General features: G+C 36.4%; 1 protein-coding gene across 1 annotated transcript in view; it reads right to left on the minus strand.

Moving 5' to 3' along the window:
• UBR3 (ubiquitin protein ligase E3 component n-recognin 3) overlaps positions 1–25,816 on the minus strand; it is a 108,046-nt gene that overhangs the window by 81,348 nt on the left and 882 nt on the right. Inside the window, exons 2-7 of the mRNA XM_069020694.1 lie at positions 12,632–12,771; positions 12,084–12,242; positions 10,939–11,082; positions 10,263–10,312; positions 7,622–7,688; positions 3,688–3,818 (exon numbers count right to left, since the gene is read on the minus strand). Of these exons, the coding sequence (XP_068876795.1) occupies positions 3,688–3,818; positions 7,622–7,688; positions 10,263–10,312; positions 10,939–11,082; positions 12,084–12,242; positions 12,632–12,771 (691 nt within the window). The remainder of the gene's footprint in view (positions 1–3,687; positions 3,819–7,621; positions 7,689–10,262; positions 10,313–10,938; positions 11,083–12,083; positions 12,243–12,631; positions 12,772–25,816) is intronic.

Genomic DNA, 25,816 nt, shown 5'->3' on the forward strand with positions numbered 1-25,816 from the left:
GAAAAGTATACTTTTATATATTACTTCTTCACACTGTATTATGTTTAAATAGGATTTTTGAGTTTTGTGATGTAGAAACCACGTTTTATTTGTTTTACACAGCACGCTCACTTCAAGTTGACTGCAAAAACAAGGTTGTTCTCTAAGGACAAATTTTGGATTTTTTTTTTTTTTTTTTAGTTTATATTGGCAAGCATCAAAATTTTTTGTGCCTCACTCATTTACAATAATGAACTTCTGAAAATACTATAAATTTGGTCTCACTACAGTATAATGGTAGAGACTCTGTAAAACACTTAACTAAAGGAAAACAGATGCTTTACTCCTACATTCACTTGCAAGTTAAGCAAACAAATACAATCCTTTCCAATTTTGAGAGGAAGAAACTAAACTCATTCCAGAAGTTGAGAAGTTGAAATACTGTGGTAAACTGCAGTCAGTACACAAAACCAGCCATAGGAGGCTAAATCAGTCCATCCACATATCCTTTCTTTCAGTGGCCAAAGCCTAAGGACACAACTAAGGAAAAATATAGAATGGAGCAAGAACACAATCTTTGTTGTAACAGGTTTCCAAATACTCAGCTTCCAACCTTTTGCAAGAAATGGTTCCTAAGACAGACATGCTTTCTGTATATCTAATTATCTTCACTGACTTACTCTCTGTGATCTTGAGCAGCTTCTAAATTTCTACGTATGGAAAAAAGTTAGTTTTTTCAGCTAGCCTTTCCTCTTGGTGACCACTCAACTTCAATCCCAGAATTTTTTGGAGACTAACATCAACCCCATGCTTCAGCTAGAACTTACATCTCCCATGTTTATATTCTCAATGCTAAAATGGAAAGTATTTATGCCAGCTGAATGCTGCACTAAAATTAAGGTTCCAGTAGAAAAACTGTTCCACAAAATTTGTAGAACAGCATATCCAGGGTTTAGTGAAGTCCTACTGCTGTAATAGCTGCCTCTAGGGTCACTATGGGAAGTGCATGACAAGGCACAGCATTTCTGGTAATGATGTTTGTTGATTCATTATGTCTACCAGATGCTTTTGCATTTTTGTATTTCCAGTATTCCAGATTTCAGCAAGGCTCTGCTCTTGGATGATTTACACTCTTCCACCATCTTCCTGTTTACTGCCAACACATTCTTTGCCTTCTCCTTGGGTACATGAAGGTCTGTTTCTCTGGCCTTTTGCTTTTCCTCTTGTCCACACCGTAACACCTTCAATTTCTTGGAAGCTTCAATAAATTTCTCTTCTGCTTTCTTTTTCTTCATTTGTAAAGTCTTCCAAGCTTCAAATGTCAGAGAGTGCTGGAAGGGATGCCTCAAGCACAAATCTGTAAGGCAAAGACCACACTTTTTGTTGTGCTATCTCTCTCATATACCAAAGTGGGGAGAGAGGGAAGAGCTAGTTAACCCAGGGTTTTAGCCCGCCCCTTTCAACACCTCTTTTCAGTACTGGGAATCCTAAAAAGGAAGTTTGTTTTCCTATTTCAAAAAAAATCTGTGTAACTGAGATTGCTAGTGGCTCAGTGACTGCTGCACAGGGCAGTGATGAATTCTAATATGTTTACGCTGGAGGTCAGAGATTTCAACAATTTCAAAGCATACACTGATAGCCAGCTCTGTTCTGTGTCTGGCTAGCTCCCTCAGTTTATCAGAAATCCAACCTAGCAGAATTCTGCTGATTTAATGAGCTAAATCGCCTCACGAAGAATCAGATAAATTGCACAGCAGCAGATACAGAAAAAATTAGAACAGTACATGTGGTGTAGATGGGATGAGAGAAAGTAGCAGAAAGCTGAATGATCACTTGGAACAGTTTATATCCCTAGAGGTATTCCTGTTGTTTGAGAATGCAATACGATTAATCAGCAAACAAGCTTTTCTTTCAAAAAAGCTAAATGGAAGCATATACAATAAAACACTCTTCTAATTCATCCCAAAATGCTATGTTCTCTCTTTTACATGTAAAAGGCAGAGCCACTCCTTGTAAATTAACCACAAGCCTCATAAACATGTTTAAAATTCATGCAGCACTGACAGTTTTGCAACAAAGCACAGGTATCTTGCAAAAAAAATAGTCTACTGCCTCCCTAGTACTGCTGTGTGACACATTCCTGCTCTGAGTTTCCTCACTACTTAAAAATGCCATTTAGACAATCACAGCAATTAAACATAGATTCTAAAAAAATTTCAAATACTTGGTATTTGTGCTTCTAATAAAGCTTTAACATAGGAATTAACTGTTTAATGAAAAACAATATGAAATTGGTAACAAAACCCCCAGACAAAGTTTATAAAAACCTTTGAGCATGTAGTATGGATGGATAGAAAATGGACTATTTCCAGTTAAAGGTGGCAATCAGTAGAGAGACCAAATATTCCACGCTCTCCATTCTGAGTGAAGAAAGATAATGAACAGAACAAAGAAAGTCACTGAAGACTGTGGCTCATTGTCAAAGGAAGAAAGATCCCACAATCATTAGAAGCTATTGTTATTACACGGTACAGTAAAAAGGGAAACACAGCAACACTTACCAGATTCTTCTGCATGCTGCTACCAGCTGGGTGTTTTTACAGGCAGGAATTTAGCTGGCAATGGATCAGGAGAACTGGATGTCCATGTGGGTGTCCAAATATCATGAAGAATTCAAGCTTCATAGCAATGGGTCATCAGTTAAGAAGTCCTAATGTCTCCTCATGTATTAGCTGAATCTAAGACCAAGACGAATCTATGCGGGCATCCCAAATCAAAAGGGTGTCTTGACATGGACACAGTAGTGCTGAAGGCCCATATCTTATCTTTTTCTTCCTTACAAGTTATCTTCATGTCCTTTGTTTTGACACAGCAAGGTTTTAAGGGGGCACAAATACAGAGTTGTCCCATTATAAACAGACATTTTTGAAGAAATCTGCATGCCTGGACTTCAGAATTTCTTGATCTTTGCCTCCCAGCAGGGATTGAGAAGGTCCAAAATATTTGCATGGCTCAAGGGCATGACATGATCAGAGCAAAATGTTAAGCCTGACTGCTATGTACACTAGGTCTTGGGAACATGTGGAGCAAACAACCAAACCTGGCTGCACACCAAGATTTAAAACAGGAAGATGACATCCAGTCTCCACAACTCCAGGCCAGGAGATACTTGGTATGGACAACTGCAAAACTCTGTAAGGAAGCACCTGGAAGGCTGCCAAAATCACCTAGGGCATAGCTGCAGCAAGAACACTCACACTGTAATGGCCTGTACGGACAAACCACTGCCTACTACAATAATTGAAACAGGAGCGAAGTCACTGCAATTATACACTAGTCATACCACACTACAGAATCATACACTGCTGATCCATGTGTTTTAAGTGATAAAAAACAATTTACAAAGTAAAATAAAATAAAATCCAACACATGCAAATATGCACTAACAGACAAAAAGAAAAATAAACCATGGAATCAGAATTAATAGTGCTGCTCCAGATTTATCCATCTTGTTCTGTCCATATTGCTTTTCAAATACTAAACACTTTAGAACTTCTAACAAAATACTCAACACCAAGGTAAAAAAATCTTCATTCTTTTACTGCTTATTTCAAACATAAGCATACATGGTGTCATGCAAGGCATAATACACACTAAGTATGTGAATAAGAAAAGATACTTAGGTTTGAATGAAGTAAGACCAAGTACCTTATAATCTTGATCTGGTAGCATGTTGAGTAAGAAAGTCACCATCTTCTGTGGAAACTCGTACTTTATTGTCCAAAATAATAATTCTTCTAGAAAACATTTATGCTTCAAAACATCCATGATAGACTGATCTGCATAAAAGGTTGAAGCAGGGCATGTGTAATGCAATACATATTAAAACTAAGAACACTGATAGTGCAGTTGCACTTATAAAAATTCAGGAACAAAAATTTAAGAACATCTTAGTGCATTCTGTAAATAATTTCTTTTTAAACACTGGGCAAATGAACATGACTAACACTGCACAGTGTCAGGGCCTATAACTATAAAAAGACCTCCCAGAGAAGCTAGTGAAAGTTTTCAGTACAATTCTACCAGAGTCCAATCCTCATTGATTGCATTGAATCATATCACCTCACTGTAATAGCTGCACTGATTATAATGCATCACAGCAAATTGCAAATTGCACAGTATTTACACAACCATTTAACCAGGGGAAACAATGTAGAGCACTACTTAACTGAAGTTAAAATATCAAAACAACAAAATACAATTTATGATTAAGCAATGAATTCTATTACCTAAACAACACTTTACAAAGCTCTAAACAAAATAAATAGAAGAATAGTGTATCCTTTATTCTTACTTTCAAAGCAATATATACATGGCTTGACCAACCACTAAGTTGTTTGTTGGGGTTTTTTCATATAAAAATTACCATAACCAGATAATCAGGAGGCACTTGCTCCTGATGGTAGCAGGAGAGACAGTCTCATCTTTCCCCTTTCAACTCCTGTCCATTCACTCTGTCCCTTTACTCATGCTGATAGTAGATCCCTGTGGGGGACCTACAGAGGATCTTTCCATTTTGTCAGCTGTGTTTTCAAGCAGATCAGTTTCCTGATTGCAAAGCTGCAAACTGACCTTTGCTAGAATAAGCTGTTCATGAAACTATAACTTGACAGAGCATAAATCATATTAACTCTGTTTTTTTTATTTTTAAAAATACTAAAATATAAAGTCATCATCATTTTTCAAGAGGTTATTTATACTTTACAACTACATGTGGTGTTCACTAACATATGAGGACTAAAGAAGAAAGTAGTAATATTACTACTTCTCTATACCTAGAAATCAACTACACCTGAGGATATGTAACTCCACACAAAATCACATATTGCAATACAAGTGTATGAAGTGCTCCCACCAGCACACATCCAAAAACATTTACACTGAACATTGTCTGGCCTTGAGGACTCACATCTTCACTGAAGTGTGACATCTTTAGAGACTGCACTAAAGGGTAGCTTTGTGCCTATTCTAAGCAAGATAGGCATTTGTGCTCTTCCTAAGCAGGAATTACATCCATTTTCCACCATTACCAAATGTCAGAGTTCCCCAGGCAAGTAACCAATTTGCCCAGACTTAAATTTTAGGATTCTCCTCAAGACTCTAGCAACCCACAAAAAAAGCAAGAATATGTTTTTATTCAATATATTCTACAAGCATTGATATAAAAACATTACCTTCACAGAATCATGAAAGATATTAAAATATTATAATATTTTGTAATATTAATTAATATTAAACTATTTTGTAAGGTATTACACATCACCTACTGCAACAAACATATGATGCTCATTTATGTTCTTTTCTTGTTATGAAATTGCATGTGTGATTTGACTGCCCATGAAAGCTTGGTAACCATGCAAGACTCAAGTCCTCTGTCCACAGAACAGAGAGCACAAGTTTCGGTACATGCCAAATGCTTCTGAGTGAGAACACCAGGCATGGAGACAAGTGACACAACACTGTATCTGTCACTGATGTGCAGCCTTCTGACATGTATCACAGCTGAACAGTGCATATCCAATACTTTATGCAGCAGTTTCAGGCAGGGACAGAACAATACATATCCACTTACACCTGCTATATAATTTAAGAAGGCAGAATGCTCTTACCAAACTTGGAAAATGTGTCAAGAACACTGGGACTAATGTTCCCACTCTTCTGAAAAGCATCGCTAGATTTTAAATTTCTTTTAAAAAAAAAAAGTGCCTCTGGGTTTAAAATTGCCTTAAACATCTGGTATTTCAGATGGATGCAGGATGAGGTTTTAAAACAGAGTAAAAAACAAAAATTCTCAGTACTCAGTCCCATACCTGTATGAGAGAACCTCAACATAAAAACTGTACTTTGTTTAAAAAAACATTTTATTCTTTCTTAGTGCCACAGAAGACCTCACAGAGTGTTGTAAATATCTCTCTGGAATATGAGACTTAGCATTCCAAGATATCCCCAGTATATAAATAACCCTGGATGAAGACAGTGCCACCGAAGAGCTAGGATGGGATAGGGAGTCTGCTTATATGGAAAAGGTAAATCTGTTTTTATTCAATACTCAGTTTTCCAAAATTTTCTTTCCATACTCTTATTTTATACCCTATTGGACATAAAATAGGAATACTGAAAACTTCAGAAAACTATTCGATATTTAATAAAAACAGATACTTACCCCTCCCCCATTGGCAGACTCCCTCCTCTGGGGCAGGTATTAGGAGCTAACATCATGACCACAGTCCATGTTGGGATGCCTCAGAGGGGGAAGACTACAATCCTGGGGGAAAATGAAATGTTGAATTCAAGTATCACTTTTCCTGAAATGCCACTGCTGATACTGGTGTTCTGATCAGGCAGCTTTCTAAATCTGGGCCTCCTCCCCATCTCTCTCCCTAATTAGTTATTATGCATCAGAACAACAGCATTTTTTTCTTGTGTAACCTGACTAACTCCTTTTTTAGACAAGCTAACAGCCTTCTATAGCCAAGTAAGAGATCTTTCCTTGGATGTCTCTACATCTCCCGCATTTCTCCGGAACTACTGCCTCTTCCACATTATTATTCTTCACCACAATCTTTCTCATACCATTTTTAAGATCATCCCTAAACAATACTGTTGCCAAAACATTTAGTTCTCTGCTTTTTCAGCTTCCTCATCTCTTCTTCCTTCTGAAAACACTAGAAACAATCAATCTTACTTTCCCATACTCCTCATGACATCACACTATTTTGTTGATTCATGAACCTTTGCATTTAAAACTCAAGCTCCAAACCTTCACTCCAGAGACCTTCCAGAAATTTTATTCCAACTTTCACCACAATTTTTCTACCCAAACATTCCTTTCTCAAGGCCTGTAATTCTTTGCGCTTCCTATGTCAGTCTCCTTGTATTCATATTAAAAAAAAACACAACCGAAAAGGTCTTCTTCATTTAACAACAGCATTTAAATATTATTAAACACTTTTTAGCACAAAAACATGTTAAACACAAGATAGAACTACCTTGTCTCTAGCCTATGGTTATTCTTGAATTAAAACTTGCCCTGACCTCAATGTAAGTGCTGCTCATGTTGGACTAGAAACTGCACAAGGGACTAATTTCAAGCTAGGAAAATAGTGGAGTGGTTTCAAGGGAGACTTCATTCACATATTTTATCTTAAACATTACTAAAACAGTACAGAAAGACCAACTAGAACCAGAGAGAACCATTCTTGCCCGGTTGAAAACACAATTATACAGTGGCACAATCAAAAAAATTCGTTAAGAACAACTCCATCAAACACTTGTTTTGTAAAGCAGTATTTGCAGCCTTGATAGCCACACAGTGAAAACTGAATGAATTTTTGGAGGTCAGCTTACAACACAGAAGTGACAAAATGGTCAAACAGAGTCCCAGACAGTGGTACTCACTCAAGGGAAATCTAACTTGCCAATTACCACACTTTCACTTGCTATTCCTTTTTAGACCTTGCTATGTTTAATACCTGTCACATGCAGCACTACAGTGCTCGGGAAGTGAACTGAGTATCCCTGGATATTTTTAAGACAGACATAAAGCAAATATGATAACCTGAGATCAGTACTTTATAAATACCTTTGGTGGTGCTGCTTAGCTTCACCCTCTTGCGCTTTCCCACACCTTGGCTACCATCCTGGTCCTCCTGGGGTAGGGGAAGAGTTTTAAAAATTGATTATTGTATACTTAGAATCTTATTGCCAAGAGATAGTATGCTCTCAAAATTCTGGTTTAACTACCAAACTAAATCAGAGAAGCCTTCAATATATTCTTACAAGAAAAATATTTTTACTGTTTACAGGAACCACGCGCTGTGTGCAACTCTTTAGAGAAAAACATAATTTTTTTAATTGCCTTTTTTCCCCCCTATAGGCAACACTATCATCCACATTTATTTCATTAATTTTGTAACTGTATTTGCTTTGTTTTCTAAAACTGATTGCTACAAAAGTTTAACACTACAGAATTTCCAACCTTTGCATGTCTAAGATTTTACCTTATCCACTTTGTAGAGTTTTGTTTCAGAGAAAAAAATATCAACCAATATATTGTATATCAAAGTTGGCAACACATACAATTAGCTAGATACTTTCTAATCAATATAAACTTTTGATGCAAGAACAAAGTATTTTTGACACCTTCAAGAGGCCAATTCTAACTGCTTGTTCCCTACAGAATAATGGAAACATTTTACACAGGCACTTGTCATCTGAAGCCTTCAAGGCAATCCACAAACTAAACAGCAAAGGTTCCAAAATGTTATACAGGTTAAAAACATCTTCACCACCACTTCACAAAATCTAACACTGGATGTTAAAAAAAAAGTGACATTACAGGAGTATATTAAATGTTGCATGGATCTTTACCAACACCGGTAGTTCTAATGAAACTAGAAATAAAGATTCTTACTGGAACTAATCAAAAGAGATAAAATTAATGCAGATTAAAAATAAGCAATCAATATCCTTCTCCCCTAAGTAAATGCCATGTTTTACTTCCAAACTTCTCTGGAATGATAAAGAACCTGAATCTCAAGAAATTACTATTTTGCCTTGAGGAAGAAGATTGTTCATATTTAAATCTAAGGACTGACCACAAGAATGGTATAAATGAAAGGTCCAATTTTTCCTATCCTTTCATTACCTCCATCTGAAAATTTGTTTTAAGACAGACACACATTTGAACACTTAGGCATCCTGTGGTCTTTGTGAACACAAGGTACTTTGGTACTTCAATCAGGAATGAGTCAGTAAGTTCTCAGGATGTTGCCACTGCCCAGTCCCCTATCAGAGGGGCCAAGTATTCTCAAGAAAAAAATCAGACTTCCTGGGATATTACTATGAACTGCAGGACCCCGCACTTTAAGTTTCCTTCCCTGAAAAATGCATCAGTGAAGAAAGTTAATTTTTTATTTTGTAATCTTTTTCTTAATCATGATCTGCTTGACAAACGCGAATTACTGAAAAGGAAGTCTACTCCTTTAATTCAAAAGTCAAAATAGACTGTGCAGGTCGAAAGATGCAATACTTATTAGAAAAATGTTCCTCTCCTCTGTACTCCCATGTGAGTTACAAAGAGCATTTACAGTTTGTTTTTAATACCTTATTATATTCTCTTAGAGCACAGTAAAATTATGTTACAATTTAGAAATGTGGCAAGAGTACACTTTTAACTGGATTTTCTTCCTCCGGTATTTAAAATTAATCTAGAAAGGTTAAAAATGTTCTTTCTTACCAAGATCTAATTAGTAGCAATGTTTCACAGTTGGAACACTAGATTACAAAATTTACATAGACTACAAATCAGAGCAGTGCTTCTGCAGGGAACTAAACACCTTGAAAAGTTTTGCAGAGTTCAGTATTTAGTTTTACTTCTACAGTAGTAGATGGTTCCAAGCAAAAAACTAATCTGAAGGATGGCTGTTATTTCCCATGTTTTCCTTTCTGCAAAAGGAGAAAAAAGGCCTGCTCTAAACCTGTCCAGCAATTTAAGAAGATTTTATGTTCCAAGGAATCAAATAAAACACAGTCCATGAACACTTTTGCCACACTGAGGCATTAAAGTTTTTATACTGGATAACTCTTTACATTATTTAAAGTTTGTTATGTTACCCTACCAGAGTGTCTGCTAAGGCTTACTGGTTGAAATTAGGTTTTAAAAAATTGAGAAAAAAAGATGAGAATAAATTGATAACGTTACTCTACCAGAATTTAACTTTCCTCATTAAATTCCACTTATTTATTAAAGCTCAACCTAAAGTGAGATTCTCTCCTTTCTACTCCCACTCCATGTGTTTGGTAAGTAAGGTCAAGTCTACACATGGGAATTTATCTACAAAGAAATTCTCACTGCTGCTATCACCAATTCAGCTGGATTCTCAAGTGCCAAAAACTGCTAACACCACTCCCAGCATTACATGCTCTAAGTTTGTTTTAATCAAGTCCAATTTACTTGATAGTGACTCCTGGAATACCTACACAGGTTTCTTCTCCATTACATACATAAATTAAATTGGAACAGTATTAGCAAAAACCAAGAAGTTATTTCAAGAGGTCCCTACTAAATCAAAGGCATGAGATCTGTTCCTTTATTCCTAATTACTAAAATGGGGATAACGTATGGCAGATGGAAGACTGAAGTTTTGTGGGATTTGGCTGCAAGCATTCTCTCCCTTTGATATTCTGTTGCAGTTCATTACAGTCTTTAAAAAAAGTCTCACCTCATCTGAAGAATCCCCTTGTCCAGATGTTGCCGTAGCACCTGTCAAACCTTTTGAAATAAAAAGGTTCAGAGATTCTTTTCATAAGTCTTATACTGAAAAGACTGTATTTTAAGATACTTAATGAGCCAGTATGAAATGGAACACTACATTAATTTACTTTAAAAGATACACAGCAGTTAACTGAGAAATTAAGAGTAAGATTTCTAAGCAATACAAAATCAGAGATTTGCAAGTATGTTCCATTGCAGAACTTCAATGCACTGCGTTAACAAAGGAGCATTCTCTCAGAAATTGAAAAAAAACCCTGATGGGCTTCAGTGATCAAAAAAAAAAAAAAAAGAAATCTACAGAACCTTTATAAGAAGAGGTGCTGAGGATTGATAATCACTTCATTGCAGTGGCAAAATTCCACTATGAGCAATTCCATCTTGCCTACTCAAATTCCACTAATATGATGACCGGAAAAATGGTGCTTAGCAGATCAGCAACAGAAAGTTAACATGTTTAGCCTTGCTGATAGATGTAAGAGTCCTGCAGTATGGTAGTGCAATAAATTACAGGTAATTCCCTAAGTTTCATTAAGATTAGCTTTTTTAAAAAAATAAACCTAAAGCAGTTCATATAAAACCCATCAGTAACCAAGTCTTCTCTTAAAACATTTTTCTACACAAACCTTGAACAGATAATGTGCTAGTTCCAGCTCCTTGTTCCTGCATACCACACGCAATTTTATCTTCAGGAAATGCCAGTCCAGAGCCTTTCAAAGCAATGAGGTACTTCTCATGACTTTTCTTTGCACATGTATTCTCTCCAACACCTTGAATACATACATAAAACAGTATTAAACCACAAAAGCAGCTCCTTGGCTCGTATACTTCATACTCTATGCAAGCAATCTAAAAAATGGTCCACAATAATACATATTCTCCATTCCGAGAGTCCAGATAACATGTCTTGCTTTCAATTTCCTTTCCATATTTCTGTATCAGGAAATCCATCACATATAGGAAAGAGAAGTAATTAAATTACTCCCATTCAAATATTATAACAGGAGAGAAAAAGGAAGGAAAGAATAAAGAGAACTGCACCTGAGGCAACTTTACTAAGTGTTTCTCCTTTCAAATAAAGATTTGGAGATTGCCTGTTCTTTAACTAGCTGCTGCCCAAGCCAGTTATGGCAACTTAAAACTACAGTAATTACTGTTTGCTCTATATCTATGCAAAGGACTCTTAATCACAAGAAAATAACATCGAGCTAATTTATGCCAGGGATTTGGGGTTAGTTGTGACTGGCCAACATTTTCAGATTCATTGTGATTTGGTACAAGATGGAATAAATAATGAAGTAGGGGATAATGTTTAAGAAAAAAAGATGAAAAAGGCTTTGCACAGAAATGCAGGACAGACAATGGCCTTTTGCCATTCAGGTCTCCTCCAGTAACCTCTGTGAGAGCAGATCCCAAAATAAGTTTGAATAACCTTGTTATGCCTAACTTGGAAGTACTTGTTTCACATTGCCATGTTCATGTCACTTTGAAGAGAATGGATTTCTTATAAAAGCTCTTCTGAAAGAATGTTCTTTATACATTTATTTGGGACACAGATCAGATGTTTGCTCTCACGGGTCTTAATAACAAATGTTTCTAGTCACTCCTGAAGCTCACCTTCCTATCAACATAATATCCTTAAAAATATGGATTTTTTTTGTGTTTTGAGATGCCAAATAAAAACATGAAGAAACTGAAGTTGTAAACAAAACTTATGCCGTTAATTCTTCATAGTTTGAAAATTTAATTATTAGAAATAACACAAACATACCAGAGCTAAGATCTTTGTAGAACTGTTGGCTAGTTAAAACCTGGGTAAGAACTGATCTCATTGCACCTCCCATTTTAGTCAAGTCTTCTAGGAAGGAAACATGAGGTTCCAAAACCTGAAGGATTTTATGAAGGTCTTTCTCTGATGGCAGATCAAGAGCTGAAAACCACAATAGAACAACTTTTGGTGTAGATGTAATATAATTTACCCAAGACCATCACAAGCAGAACAGCTACAACCACCACAAATGAAAATAATTTTTATATTCATAATGCTCTAAAGCTCACACATACAAATTTCAAACTATACCTGATTTCATTTTCTGGAGGAGCTCAGCACAATGCTAGGTAACCCTTAAAACATACTTAAGCATGCCGACAGGTAACAAAATCAAATCACCTAGTCAGGCTGTAATTTTGTTAGGAAGAGAGGCACAAAATACAATGACAAACTATGGATAGCATACATGTACTGTGTCTTCATAGACTGCAAAGCAAGAGGTAACAGCATGGTAAGATATGCTAGGTACATGCAAATTCAAAACATACCAGGCTCATTATATCCCTCTCTTAAGTGCTGAATCAGACTAAAGATGAACTGTGGAAGAACTAATTCTGACATCATCAACAAGTCTTTCGGGACAGATGGAATATTTGAATTTGATTTAATCCGGTGTCTTTTACAAAACCTGTAACAGATGAGAAAAATGTTAGCCAAGCAGAGCTCAGCAGTGTCAACATATACTAAGAATACCATTACTTTTTCCATTTTTCAGAGAGTATATGCTTTTACATTAAAGGTGGTATGGAAATGGTATTCTGAAATTCCAGCTACTATATTCAAGCCCATTCTGATTCTGAGGCCAGAGAATTATAAAGGTGCCAATTTTTTTTCTGCTGCTCAAAGTTCACATATCTAACATCCCAGCTTCCCATACATATCAGATGCATCTTCCATTGAAGTATTAGGAGAACATTAACTTTCTTCTCTGACATAATCAGAGGTTGGACTGATTTTTTCAAGTCCTCATTCAGACAATGATTTTTTAAAATGCCTTTTGACAATAAGAACAACTTAGAAAGGCACAAGACTTTGCAGGATCAGTGTGTATTTCAAATGTACAGCAACTAAGATTTACAAAATCCGTACAAAATAGTTTCATTTAAAAAGAAAAGAAAACATTTATTCTTTGGAAAATTCCTGCATGGTAGTAGCTGAGACTTGGCTAATGCACAGTGACATGACATTGAGCCAAACCCCATTAGAGCAGACAGAATGATTTCCCACTCACTTAACATGAGCCTGACTCAAGAGACACTGAATACTTTTCAGCTCCCAAGCTATTTTTAGAAAGGATATATACCAACATCAAAGAGTTATTTACCCACATCAAAAACAACAGTAACAAAGAATAGTCTAAAAATACACCACACAAGAATAAACTGTACTGGAAAGATTCACTAGATTTTACCAATAATTTTTCAACACAAAAATTCAGAAAAAAATACAGCTTTGTTTCAACATGAAAATTGTTTTCCAAATTTATGCCATAGTTTCCAGAAGCAGCCTGCTACTTTCTAAAACTTAAGCCTTTCTTCTTTGAGGACCGTTGAAGAATCACCTTCAAGAGAAGAAGGAAATAGAAGAAAGCCACAAAGCAAATATCTGAATCAAGAAAAAAAGCCAAAAATAAAAAAAGAGGATTAAAGTCCAACAGTTAAGGCAATTCACAACCATGGCTAGCAAATTCACAAGATTAAAGATTAAGAGCATCTCCTTTGCTTTTACACATTAGAAATGAGACTTTTTATTAAGAAAAGGTATAGAAGGACAGTACCAGCCAGTCGATCTGCAGTCTGTATATACAATCAATATAACCCTGGGAGGGAAAGGGCCTGACAGAAAGAGCTAAGTGATGACTGACAACTTTCTGTTAATAATGTGCAAATAAATACTGTTTACTTTTGCCTCCCACTTCTCATACTACATTCACAGAAGTTAAGAAAAGTCATTCCATGTTCCTTGTTCAAGTACGAATAAAGAGCACAATTTGCAACTGCAGGGAATTTATCTTTTCCAGATACAGAAACGTGAACTGCTATAAACCACAAATGTGGCTTCATCTATGCTGAAAGATGACACTTCATATTTTAAAAGTAATTGGTTTCCCTTTCACCACTGTCCTTATAAGAAGGGATCAAAAGTAAATAAAGACCTAAAAGACACAAAAGGAAGGAATTACTATGCAGTGTGTTCTAAAATCTTTTACAGCCCACCACCCCCCACCCCCCCATATAATTTCCATTCTGTCAAAATATGTTTTCTCTGGTTATGATTGCAAGCTAAGGAAGCCACTGTAACAAAACACACAGGTAAATTCATTTTGAATCCCAGCTTCTACTAAGCACAAGGCTTCCTTCCACAGAAAATAAGCTCTGCTCCCTCTGAAGCCTGTGCCAACACGCCAGTTCTGAATCCATCACGACAGAATCACATAATGAGTTAGGAGGGACCTAGAAGGATCATCGAGTCCAACTCTAAAGTGAATGGCACATATGGGAACCGAACCCATGACCTTGGCATTACTAACACCATGCTCTAACCAACTGTGCTAACCTCAGGGTTTAACATATTAATGATCCCAAATTTTACAGATCCTGAAAATGAAAGTTATGAATATGTCTTGTCTTGAGATTCTCAAGAAAGCACTATTGAATTATAAAGTGTGTTTTTATTTCTATATTAACATGGATCTTGGAAGACCAATAAAGAATCCAAATTCAATTCCCTGTAAGGAAAAGTTCTTTCACTGTTTCATGCACAAACCACAGCAGGTTCAAACAGGAAACAATTTCTAGATAACAGGCCCTAAACCTTAAAGTAGGAATACCAACATAATTTTACAAGAGGCACCATACTCTGTATTTACGGTTCAAACGCTACAGTATTTAAGTAGTACAGTCCAGAGTTCTGTTGCAGTGTTATACAATTCTTCTATAAATATTAATAAAAATGCCAGACAATGACTTGGGAGGTCTTCAGAGTTAGGACAACAGCTGTTTTAACTAAAGAAGAGACTGAACCCCAAGCTGAGATTTCATACAAGCCGTAAGAGACACCTGGACAAACTTCTCAATGGGTTACATGGTTACTGGACAAACAGCAGCCAAAGCTATTCCGTAATCAGTTCTTTATATACTTCTGAAAGAACTTCCTTACCACAGCACCAGCTAAAGAACTGTACATCTACATAAATGCACATTTCAAAACACTTCTGAGACTATCAAAATAGGCTTTAATAGGCAACAAAAAGGAATGTTTCCCAGATCTCTCCTGGTACCATCAAGCTTCAGAAATCCACCACTTGCAGCAGGTAGAAACAGGGGACAATGAAAGATGGATATAATCTAGACAAGAATTAAATTTTTTCTGAAGAAGCTCAAAAATAATGATGGAGAGGAAGACTGACTAGGTAACTGACAGATCACCTTGATGTAAGATTTCTAACTTGATTTCAACATTGCAAAATACTTCTTCCAACAGGCCTGTAGTTCTTACTCACTCTTTTAGCAGCTCATATTTCTTGTACTGTATACTCTTCATTGTAGGTATTTTTACTGCTATACTAGAACGATGTTTAAGAATGAGTGTATCAGTGAGAATGACAATTCAATAGACAGAAATATTCAAGCCCTATGTATCTGAAGGTCTAGCATGGAAGTACTAAAATACAGGTCCACATGAAGACAAAAACAATAATCTTTTTTCCTTATTCTTCTCCAATTCAAAAATATATTCTGGTTTTGATTTTCTATGCATTTTCCTACCCTTGAAATCACTTCTTCATAAAAGATAAGGGTAATGTTAGTAAAGGGAGAGAATAAACAGTAAACTTTTAATTAAATAAATACTTAGGTTTAACAAAGAATCTTGTCCACATGACTTCAAATAAAATTCTGACATTTCTTATGCTGCATTAATATCTTATTTATGAAATGCAGAACATTGCTGACATCTGCATGAGTAAGGAACACCATTTGTTATAAACATAAGCAGCATTAGTATCTTCTGAACAACTTACATGTCAAACTTTCCAGATTCATTCTATTCTTTCCTGCAATTTCCATTTTTAGTAATTCTACTGTGAATTTCTGAAATGCATTTTAGAAGTGGCTTCAGGCAAAATAACTCCTTCCCCTTAGGCTACAGTTTCATAGCCTAGTCAAACTAGGTCAGGCCTGCCACAACTCTGTCTTCAGCCCTCTTATTTGTTCTAGCACTAGCACTTGATTGATCCTGTGTTAAACCAGCTCAGAAGCTAAGCCAGCAGAAGTTATTTACTTATATGAATATATAAAAAGTTTCACTGGGCTGGTTTAAATCCACCAACTCTCAAAGACCAGTCTCCTTGGAAATCACACTGAAATCTCTGGATCATTTTGCCATCATCCCTTTCCTTGCTCACTTGACAGGGAGCAAAACACAGAGAACAAAATAAACCAAAACCCCAAACAAAGACATGCAGGAAAATGCCATCCTGGCCAACCAGCACAACAAGTAGATACAATGCTCACTGTGGAGGCAGTTCCATCACTTCAAGGGAGAGTTTTTAAACTCCACAGTTATCACAGCAGCTGATAAAAGCCTTCAGTACCACCCAGACCACACCTTTACAGCTTCTGATCAGTCCTTCATCCACTACATCCCACAGTGTCTCAAGTTTCAGCTGCATTCCAGAAACTTGACATAAGTTCATGCATACACAGATGGACTATTTTTACCCTCACTTTTCTCTCACTATTTTGTCCCCTGCCTCCCCATGTTTAAAAGCCATTTGTTTTTAAACTGGATCATAAGACTGCCAAAAAAAAGCATCCTAATTTCACAGTCTTAATAGTACTACAGCACTAAGAGTACCTGACTCTGAGAAAAGCTTTTAGGGATAGGGATCTGGGAGCCAAGCAGCAGAATCCAAATGAAAACTGCTGGAAATCAATTCTTAAGCAAAGAAAGTAAAGACTTGATTCTTCAATGCAGTCATACCTAAACTGAGCTCTTATTTAAAACATAATATACGTTTCATATATACCTATATGGTATAATATACATTCATACTGTATACCTCATGACTGACATCATGTAATGTTTCATAAAGTATTCAAATGAAGTTTTATAAATAAGAATTCAACACAAAGTTTTTAAAAAGCATGTATTCTGTCTCCACTGTAAAACTAACACACGAATACCGTTATTACATACTCTGAGTCTACAAAATAGATGCAAGATACAAGATACTTTTTGAGTGCTACAACTGTTTCCGAAGTCTTACAAACTGTTTCATCATTTTTTATGTCCTGGCAGAGTGTTTAAATGCTTTTCCCTGCTTTTGCAGTTCAAATATCAAACCAAATCTTAATTCAGAATAAAATAAAACTTGCATGATCAGGATTAGAAAATTATCTTGATGAAAAAGGACTTTGATATATTGTAGCCTTGCTTTATGTAAATCCCCTGTCCCTAACAATAACAAACACAATGGTAACTGAAGAAATGCAAAGAAATAAACCTACCTTTCCTAAAAATTAAGTTTAGCATGTTTCCCCCATACACTCTAATAACTACATTTCATTAGTTAAATTCCTTTCACTTGCAAAACAGGCTGCTGAAAGTGAATCAATGTGGTACTGACTTCAAGGCCCAGGGAATGAGTGCTCCTCTGCTCTTTACGAAAACTGGAAGCTACAGAGTTCACAGACAGAACTGAATACTTGCATTTCTGCTATTATGGACAAAGCCAACTGAAAAGATGTCAGTCTAACTTTTCTAACCAGAAAAATCTCCAAAGTAGAGACAATAGAGTCAATAGTGGAGGACAATGAAACACAGCAGAATAATTAATGGCTTCTCAAGAAAAACAAAAAAAACCCCACCTTTAAAGGACATCTTTTGAGGCCTTAGGCTTTCATGACAAAGCTGTTTGGCCAGATTAGGAAGCTAGAAATCACAGATCGGACAATAAGAAGTTATTCCAATCCTTGCAGAACAGCAGGAAGGGAGGCAATAACTCTCTAGAAGCTCTCATGGTGCTCAGTGCTACATTAAGTGAAGAAGCACACCAGTTTGGAGAAAAATCAGACAAAGCTGCTCTGCAGAGCATTTCTATTATTCTCTGTTAGTCCTCAGACATGAACATCCTGTATAGTAGACAAAACTACAATGAGTTTCATTAGGATACAAGTACCCATTATCAATCAGAAACAGTAGATTTGGCAATTATGATTTTTTAATCATAAGGCCTTTTTCAAGGAAAAACTGAGTAAGAATGAGAAGGAATGAGAGCTGAAGCTGAGCTATGTTTGAATGGAACCAGAAAGCTGTTGAATTTGATCATTTTGATAGCCAAGAGAGCAACTCCAGAGAGTAACACAATCCGCTGCTGCAAAAATATTCTTTAGAGAAAGGATGGGTGCTCTGGAATAAAACTACTGCACCGTAATTTTATCTAAGTACAACTTAACTTTTACCTCGTTTGATTGAAAAGCCTCAATCTACAAAGAATTTGAAATATATTTGTACAATAACAGACACACAGCTAGATAGCTTACAAATTTAATACTCAATCTCATTGGTGCAGCTTTTTCAAACATCACAGAGATTGTAAAGTGAAGCTCTTACAAATTAGAAGGGCTTCAGTTACGCTATTAATGGAAATATTGAGATTCTTTAAATTATCTTAATTCATCTATTTGTATGTATGAATACAGTCTTCAACAGGAACTGCAGCCTCTTCAGTTGAGAAAAGAAACATATTTCTTAAAGGACCAGTTAAATTTAGTATTTCACTGTATTAAAGAAGGCATTGACGAGAACACTTCAAATTCAACTCTTAAAAGCAATCTTTATCAAGGTTAACATGAAAAAAGCACACAAGAAAAATATTTACATTCAAAATTCTTTCACAGCATGGAGTCTAAAGGTATCATCTTTTTTTCTTCCCTTCAACTATGGACCTAAAGATAGAGGAATTAAGATATAATGTATATGCTAATTCTGGATGCTTAATAATTCTTGGAATCTGATTTTGTAGACTTCTTAGTCTTACATAGCATTCACAAGCAGAATTACCAGCTGACTTCAGAAGTAGACCTGAAATACAAGCAGATCAGCAATTAAAATATCTGGTTCTGAGCCCTCATCAGAGCCATGTCAGCCTGGCCCTCAATCTCCCCAAACCATCATAAGTTCATGTGCAGTCTCCCTAACCAGCTGCTTTTGGAGTCACATCAGTTATCTACCCAGAAGTACATTGACAGTACATCCATCCAAAAGAACAAAAATCAAGTTTTCAAAATAGAGTTAAAAATATTTTCTGGCTAACAAAATTTTCCCATGAGAATTTAAACAGGTCAAACATACAGCATGTAGGATTTTGACCCAAATACTTCATCTGATAAAGTTCTAAGCAACTACACAGTGCTAGACAAATGCAAAAACAACCATCATTTCTTCAGGATTTGAGTAAGATGTGTGAATTTTAATAATAGGTATCAACTTAAGTTTAGTCCAGGTCTCAACAGACAAGGTGCCTATATAAGTAATTAGCAGCTTTCTTATAAAGTATCTATGTGTGTCATGCCAGAGCCATTATTAGTGCAGGCACTGTGCAGAAACAAAGGTGAAGGCAACAGAGTTCATTTAGTCCTAGATACTGTAATAGCCATTTGGGTATCTCTATTAATTCAATGCAATGAAAATTCATTGTTTTCAAAGCTCACTACCAGAATCCTCTACAGAGGAAGGCACCTAAGATACTATTATTTAAAATCATCTGCAGCTGTCAGATACTATTCCAGGATTTTTTAAAAATAAAAAATTCCTGATATTCTACAAGTGATAAGGAAGTATGGCCTGAAATCTGAATCAGCCTATATGGTCATTAAGAAAGATCTAAGAGATGACAGTTCTTTAGGAATGTGTTCCCTAAACATACTCCCAAAATCACGTTTGTTCCATTGACAGCTCCATGTACATCGGATATGTGCCACACAAATAACACTTCACACTGACATTGTGAACTTAGAATCCTGGGAAGATGATAGGTCCATAAAAGGTATAAAAGCAGCTTTAGAATTTGGTGGGATCAAAGTAAAGGAACTGAAAATCAACACTGGTTAGCCCAAATCTAAACAAGACTGTTTCAGAGACCTCCAAAACACAGCTCTTCTTAAACTGAATAAATACCAAGGCCAGTTACAAAGCAATAGACAAGTCATACAATAAATAAGCCGGCAAGACAAGCTATAGAGCACTCATACCTTGTGAGCTCAACCTTCACAGTACTGCTGTGTTCTTCACATCAGACTGGCCCTATCAGCCAGGGTAAAACCATCATTTAAGTTTGCTCAGTAACTAACACAGCAATAGTTCAGGCTTCTAAATATTTATAGTTCTGTATATTGATATGTTTCAACATCTTACTGATGACTTTGAAACAGCTATACATTATTCCAGAGACGTCTATAAAGTAACAATGCATCTAGTCAGGCAGCAACACAAAACTAGCACTTGCCTGTTAACCATTTGGAATACATCTCAGCAACTAATTAATAGGCTGATGTAGTCCTAATTAGAGACATTCTTAAAAGAAATCAAGTCAGGCAGGTTTGAGAGCTGACTGTATGACATGACAGACTTAATCAACATGTTGATCTGCAATGTCTTTTGCTTTCCAAGGATAAGGCCTAACATGAAGCTCTACATAAACTACTCAGTGTTACTGTGGAATCCTATGAAGCAATACATTATACTGAGCTTTATGTCTGGGGGAGGCATGAAGGAGGACAGAGGGAATCAATTATTTATAAATGCATGGTAACTTCAAATTCTGTGGTCACTGTGAATCCCAGTAGGAATGAACTGCTGTACTTTGAATGTGGATGAACATGGTGGAGTTCTTGTTCTGTAGAGTCACATCCATCAGATATAGGTGACCATGGATTTATCCAGACTCTCATGCTAAGCTAGCAGCCACTACAGCTTGGACTTCTCTTCAGTCCCTCCTTGGTAGCCCAAAGGACTTTGAAGGCAGAAAAGCTGCATGGAGCTGACAGAGATCCTAAAAACCACCATTTGTACCAGCTCAACAATCCTGAACACGTATTTTTACATGGTTTCATAAAACTCACAGACTAAACTAAAGTTGGCTACTTGGAGGTTCTCAGCCTGTTGATAAAGCATCTGTTTCACCAACCTCCTGAAGAAAGCTCCAAAAGAGCACCCTTACCTCTTTGGGGCTGCATTACCACACCTAGCCTAAGTCCTGGAGAACTGAAAACTTCTTGGTAATTGTCAAACAAGACAGTTGATAGAGTCACACTGGAAGAAACAACGTTGAAGCAGCAACATGCTATATGTATGCTAAGCAGGTGATTTGCTGTTGCAAGACTCTCCATAAAATAACGACGTAATCCACTTGGTGCCAGTAAAATAATAATTGCCTGTATGTCCCTAAACACAGCCACAAGTAGATCTGACTTTTTTGATCTTAAGTGGATCCCAGCACTACAACCCAAGATGGTAAAAGAGACCTTTCCTGATGAACATGCACAGAATGTATCCCAACATAACTAGTAATAATAGCTTTCTCAAGAGCAAGCTTCCTTCTTTATGGTTATTCTATTTGTTAAAGTTTTCACAAGTCTAGAATATGAAAAAGTTCCTTTACTCTTACTTACTACAGATTGCAAAAGAAATAGAATATAATCTTCCATAGCTCCCAATCTCTGAAGTATCTCTGAAAAGGAATAAAAGAAAATGAAAGAATAGAATTTTATGGGGACAGAATACCCAAGGTCATCAATATTAAGTATCTACCATCCAAAATTTAACTAAAACATTCACTAATCCTTACTGGGTGTAAACATTTTAAAACACTGAAAAAAACCAGAGCCGTTTATAAATAAAACAAAGCGGAAAATACCAAGCAGTTTAGAAACTAAGAATATACTTCTCATACTTGGCAGCAAGAGGAGGCAAAGAGAATTGTCCAGCCTTTTTGTAAGGGGATCACGGCAGACCCAACAGATACATCTGTCTCCAAGAGAGACATAATGATGAAAAAAAGAAAAGAGAGAGAAGTCTGATACTTCTGTGTAGCTCAGACAGGAGCTCTGTGAAACCTACACTGACTCAAACTTTAAGACACAGAGCTAAATGAAAATATAAGCAGGGATCAGTAAAGGCAGAACTGCAGAAAGTTTAGAGCTAGGTACCTGAATCTGTGAGTTACCCTTCTTATACCTATGGGATTTTTTACTCAATAGAGTAACAGCCACAGCTGCAAGTGGAAATGGGTAACACCTTAGTCCCTTTCATCTAAGTCAGAAGAGAAGGCAACACTCTTATGTCAGTGGAGCCATTGGTTGCCATAACTACCAAGAAATACACAGCCAACATCACTGCAAAAGCCTATTAAATGAAATTTTTAACCTGGCTTTTTGCCTTTCAGGATATGCAACCCTTGATGGAGGTATTATTCTTGTTGTACTGTAATGCAGCACTAAAACATCTGCTTCCCATATGATTAATTTAACAAATAAGTCAACACATGGTGAGACATGCTCTGAAACAGGACACGGTGGAACACAATAGCCAAAGTGCAGAGGCTCTCCATTATATCAGGTAATCGTCTACAGACTTAGAGGGGAATCAGAACAAGACAGCCATAGAAACAAGACAGTACTCATCAGTAACAGATTATTGACTAGTTATACTCTTACAATAACCATAAGGCATGTTGCTTTCCTCAAGCTTATTTCATAAACTATCTGTTTCATTATAATACAAGACCATCTACCAACCAAAAAACACTCCAGTCTGAATTTTCCCGTCCAACCACATGGGAGTTTTTTTTAATCCAACAGATGAACTCATTCGAACTATGAGCATGTCTACTCAAAATGCTTCAGAACTGAAGATTTTGCCTTCTTCAGAACATTATTAATTACCTCTGAAGGACTCGCTAAATTTCATTTGCGAATAGCTAGATACCATATGGGAGACAACTACAAACTATTTCCACCTCCTGACATATCAATGGATTTTAAAACCTATTCAACCTTGCCACAGGTAGAATTTTTAATACTCCCACAAGCAGCTACACTTACAAACTTGAATATTTTCTAAAGTCTACACTACATTCTAGTAGATCAAACCAACTGCAATTAACTTAAACATCAAAACCACTGAAATCTACATGGAAATCAAAAGGTTCAAAAATGTGTCAATCTGATTTTTCTAAAACAAATGAGAATTACAAAAGGTACCTAAAGCAAATCAAGGTACCTAAGGCAAATCAGCATCCATCTATTATGCTATATTCCAGCTTCTTTTTATAAAGACAGAAGAAATAAAAAAACTAATACTCAGGTATCCATATAAAGCAAATTATATATTTAATTAGTACTACAAGATTAACACACACCAATCCTCATATTCCAGAGCAAACCATCTCTAGATCTACATTAGCCATCCTAAAGGCAATGAAAAGATATTCCAGGTTCCAAACTGGAGAGATTTCCTTTATAGCAGGCCAGTTAACTAAGACTTCATGAGAAGTATTTCTTCAGCTGCATCAAAAAAAATAAACTCTGAATATGGAGACCAGATAACAAGAAGAGAAACAAAAGAATGTTACTACAATATTCATATACAGCATCTACACAAAATTTTATCTGAGCAGACAGATGGTAGATAAAGTTTGTAAGTAGGCTCCACATTTGATTCCCTTGCTATTAATAGAAGCCTAGGCTGTAGTGGCCAAGGTTATATCAGGCTAGACATACTCCAGTTTCCTAAGTCCACCATGAAGGCCTCCTAACTTTAACATGAAAAGCATTACCTTCTTAACTGTGTAGTTGATTTGTACACACAAAGTTAAAACACTATCTAAACATGCTGCATTGTAGCAATTCAAGTCAACAGGTAAAACTCTCTGTGTGTTTGCACGCATTAATGTTTTTACATTGGTTTAAGCTTAATTTACTTTATCTTGCACAGCAAGCAAAGTTTCTAGTTCACTTAATTACAATGGCTTAACATCAGTTCTCATCTACATAAGCAGAAGTGACCTTATGTTAAACGCAGACACCCCATATGCTGTCATGTACTGTCCTCCTTGTATGTCCAAGAGGACTGGAAAATCTACTGCTCAACACTGAGTGCTGCTTCTGAACCAATAGTATGTAATTCTTTATCTTTAGAGACCAAAACTCCTGAAGGGACCTACCTCACACACAAGACAATTTACTCTCAAATTCTACCATTAAAGGTAATAAGTAGGATACATAGAGATGCGAAGATTGTTACTCTCTCGGGGTTTGCATCTGTTTACACTGCAAATTTAACAGCATTTTTTATTTCTTATTTATTAAAACAGCTTTCTTCAAGAAGAAAACTCTTTAGAATAAGAAAAGACAACTGGGAAAGCTATACACTCTGGGATGAGAGCAGCATCACAAGTCATTACAATATTCAGTCTAAAGTAGTTCAATTTGTGTGTGCTCTGTTAAAATCCTGCCACTAAGAGGAGCCCTAAGTCTATTCCAAAATGAATAGTGGAAGAAGTAGCACTAATTTTTTTTCCTACTTCTCAGGATCAGGGAAGCTCTTACTTCAGTGATGCTGAGGAAAGCAGAATCATCACAGGTTGAAGAAGAACCAATAAAGAAAGAATCACTTTAGCAGTAGCCAATTGAAACCACTGAAGATTACTGAAAACAAAAGGAGGAAAAAAATCTGCCATTGGAGGAAGTCTATCAATAAGAAAAGATTCCACCAAAAAAGAATGAATAAATAATGAAGGCAAATAGCAAGAGAAAGAAAAGGTGAGAAAAGCATAAGAAGCAAAAACTGAAGCCACCTCAAGGCCTACAGCAGGAGAACAGTGATTACAGATGCAAAGAATCGGAGTCAAGGCAACAACATTCAAGAAACAGAAAAAGCAGAATTAATGAAATCTCTAAGCAGAAGTGCAAAAAGAGAAGGAATCTTAAGATAAGTGAGTATCACTCTTAAGTGAGTGATACAAAGTTACAGACTAAATTTACAAATCCAAGAAGAGAACCAAGGAAAATATTTTAAAATTTCTGTATGTTCCTAGTGTTTTCTGCTAGGTATGCCACAACTTATAATTCAACAGCATACCATCTCACCCAGGATAAGACAGTCAAGACAGACTATTCCAGAAAGCTTATCAGAAGAGAATCCTCATTCAAGCACTCCAAACGGTTATCTAGTGAAGTGTTTAGCTTGCTGGTGAATCAATAGGCACACAAGGAGCTCCAAAAGACACTCAACTGTATAATTTGAAGTTTACTGGCTAGGTATCACCTTCCTCCAGTAACTGGTTGACTGCTCTTTCCTTCCACCATTGAGTACATATGGGAACAAAGGAGCGTTTAATGAGGTACCCGATTCCTCTTCTTCTTACCAGGCACTTCAGTCTACTCCAGTAGGTCAGAATACAAAAGACCTTTGACTTCCACGGAACCCTGCCCTGTTGTATTCATCCAAGCGTTACTCCATTCCTTGATTTAAAGCTAAGGTGGCAAAATGAACTGCAGACCAGGAAATCACACAAAAATGGCTCCCTCTTACTCAATCTGTTCACTTTGGCTTATCTGCTCACATGCTGTCCCAAAGTATTTTGACTTCACGGCTAGCTGTGTTAGGCC

This window comes from Aphelocoma coerulescens, chromosome 7 (assembly GCF_041296385.1).
Source record: "Aphelocoma coerulescens isolate FSJ_1873_10779 chromosome 7, UR_Acoe_1.0, whole genome shotgun sequence".
Taxonomy (NCBI): Eukaryota; Metazoa; Chordata; class Aves; order Passeriformes; family Corvidae; genus Aphelocoma; species Aphelocoma coerulescens.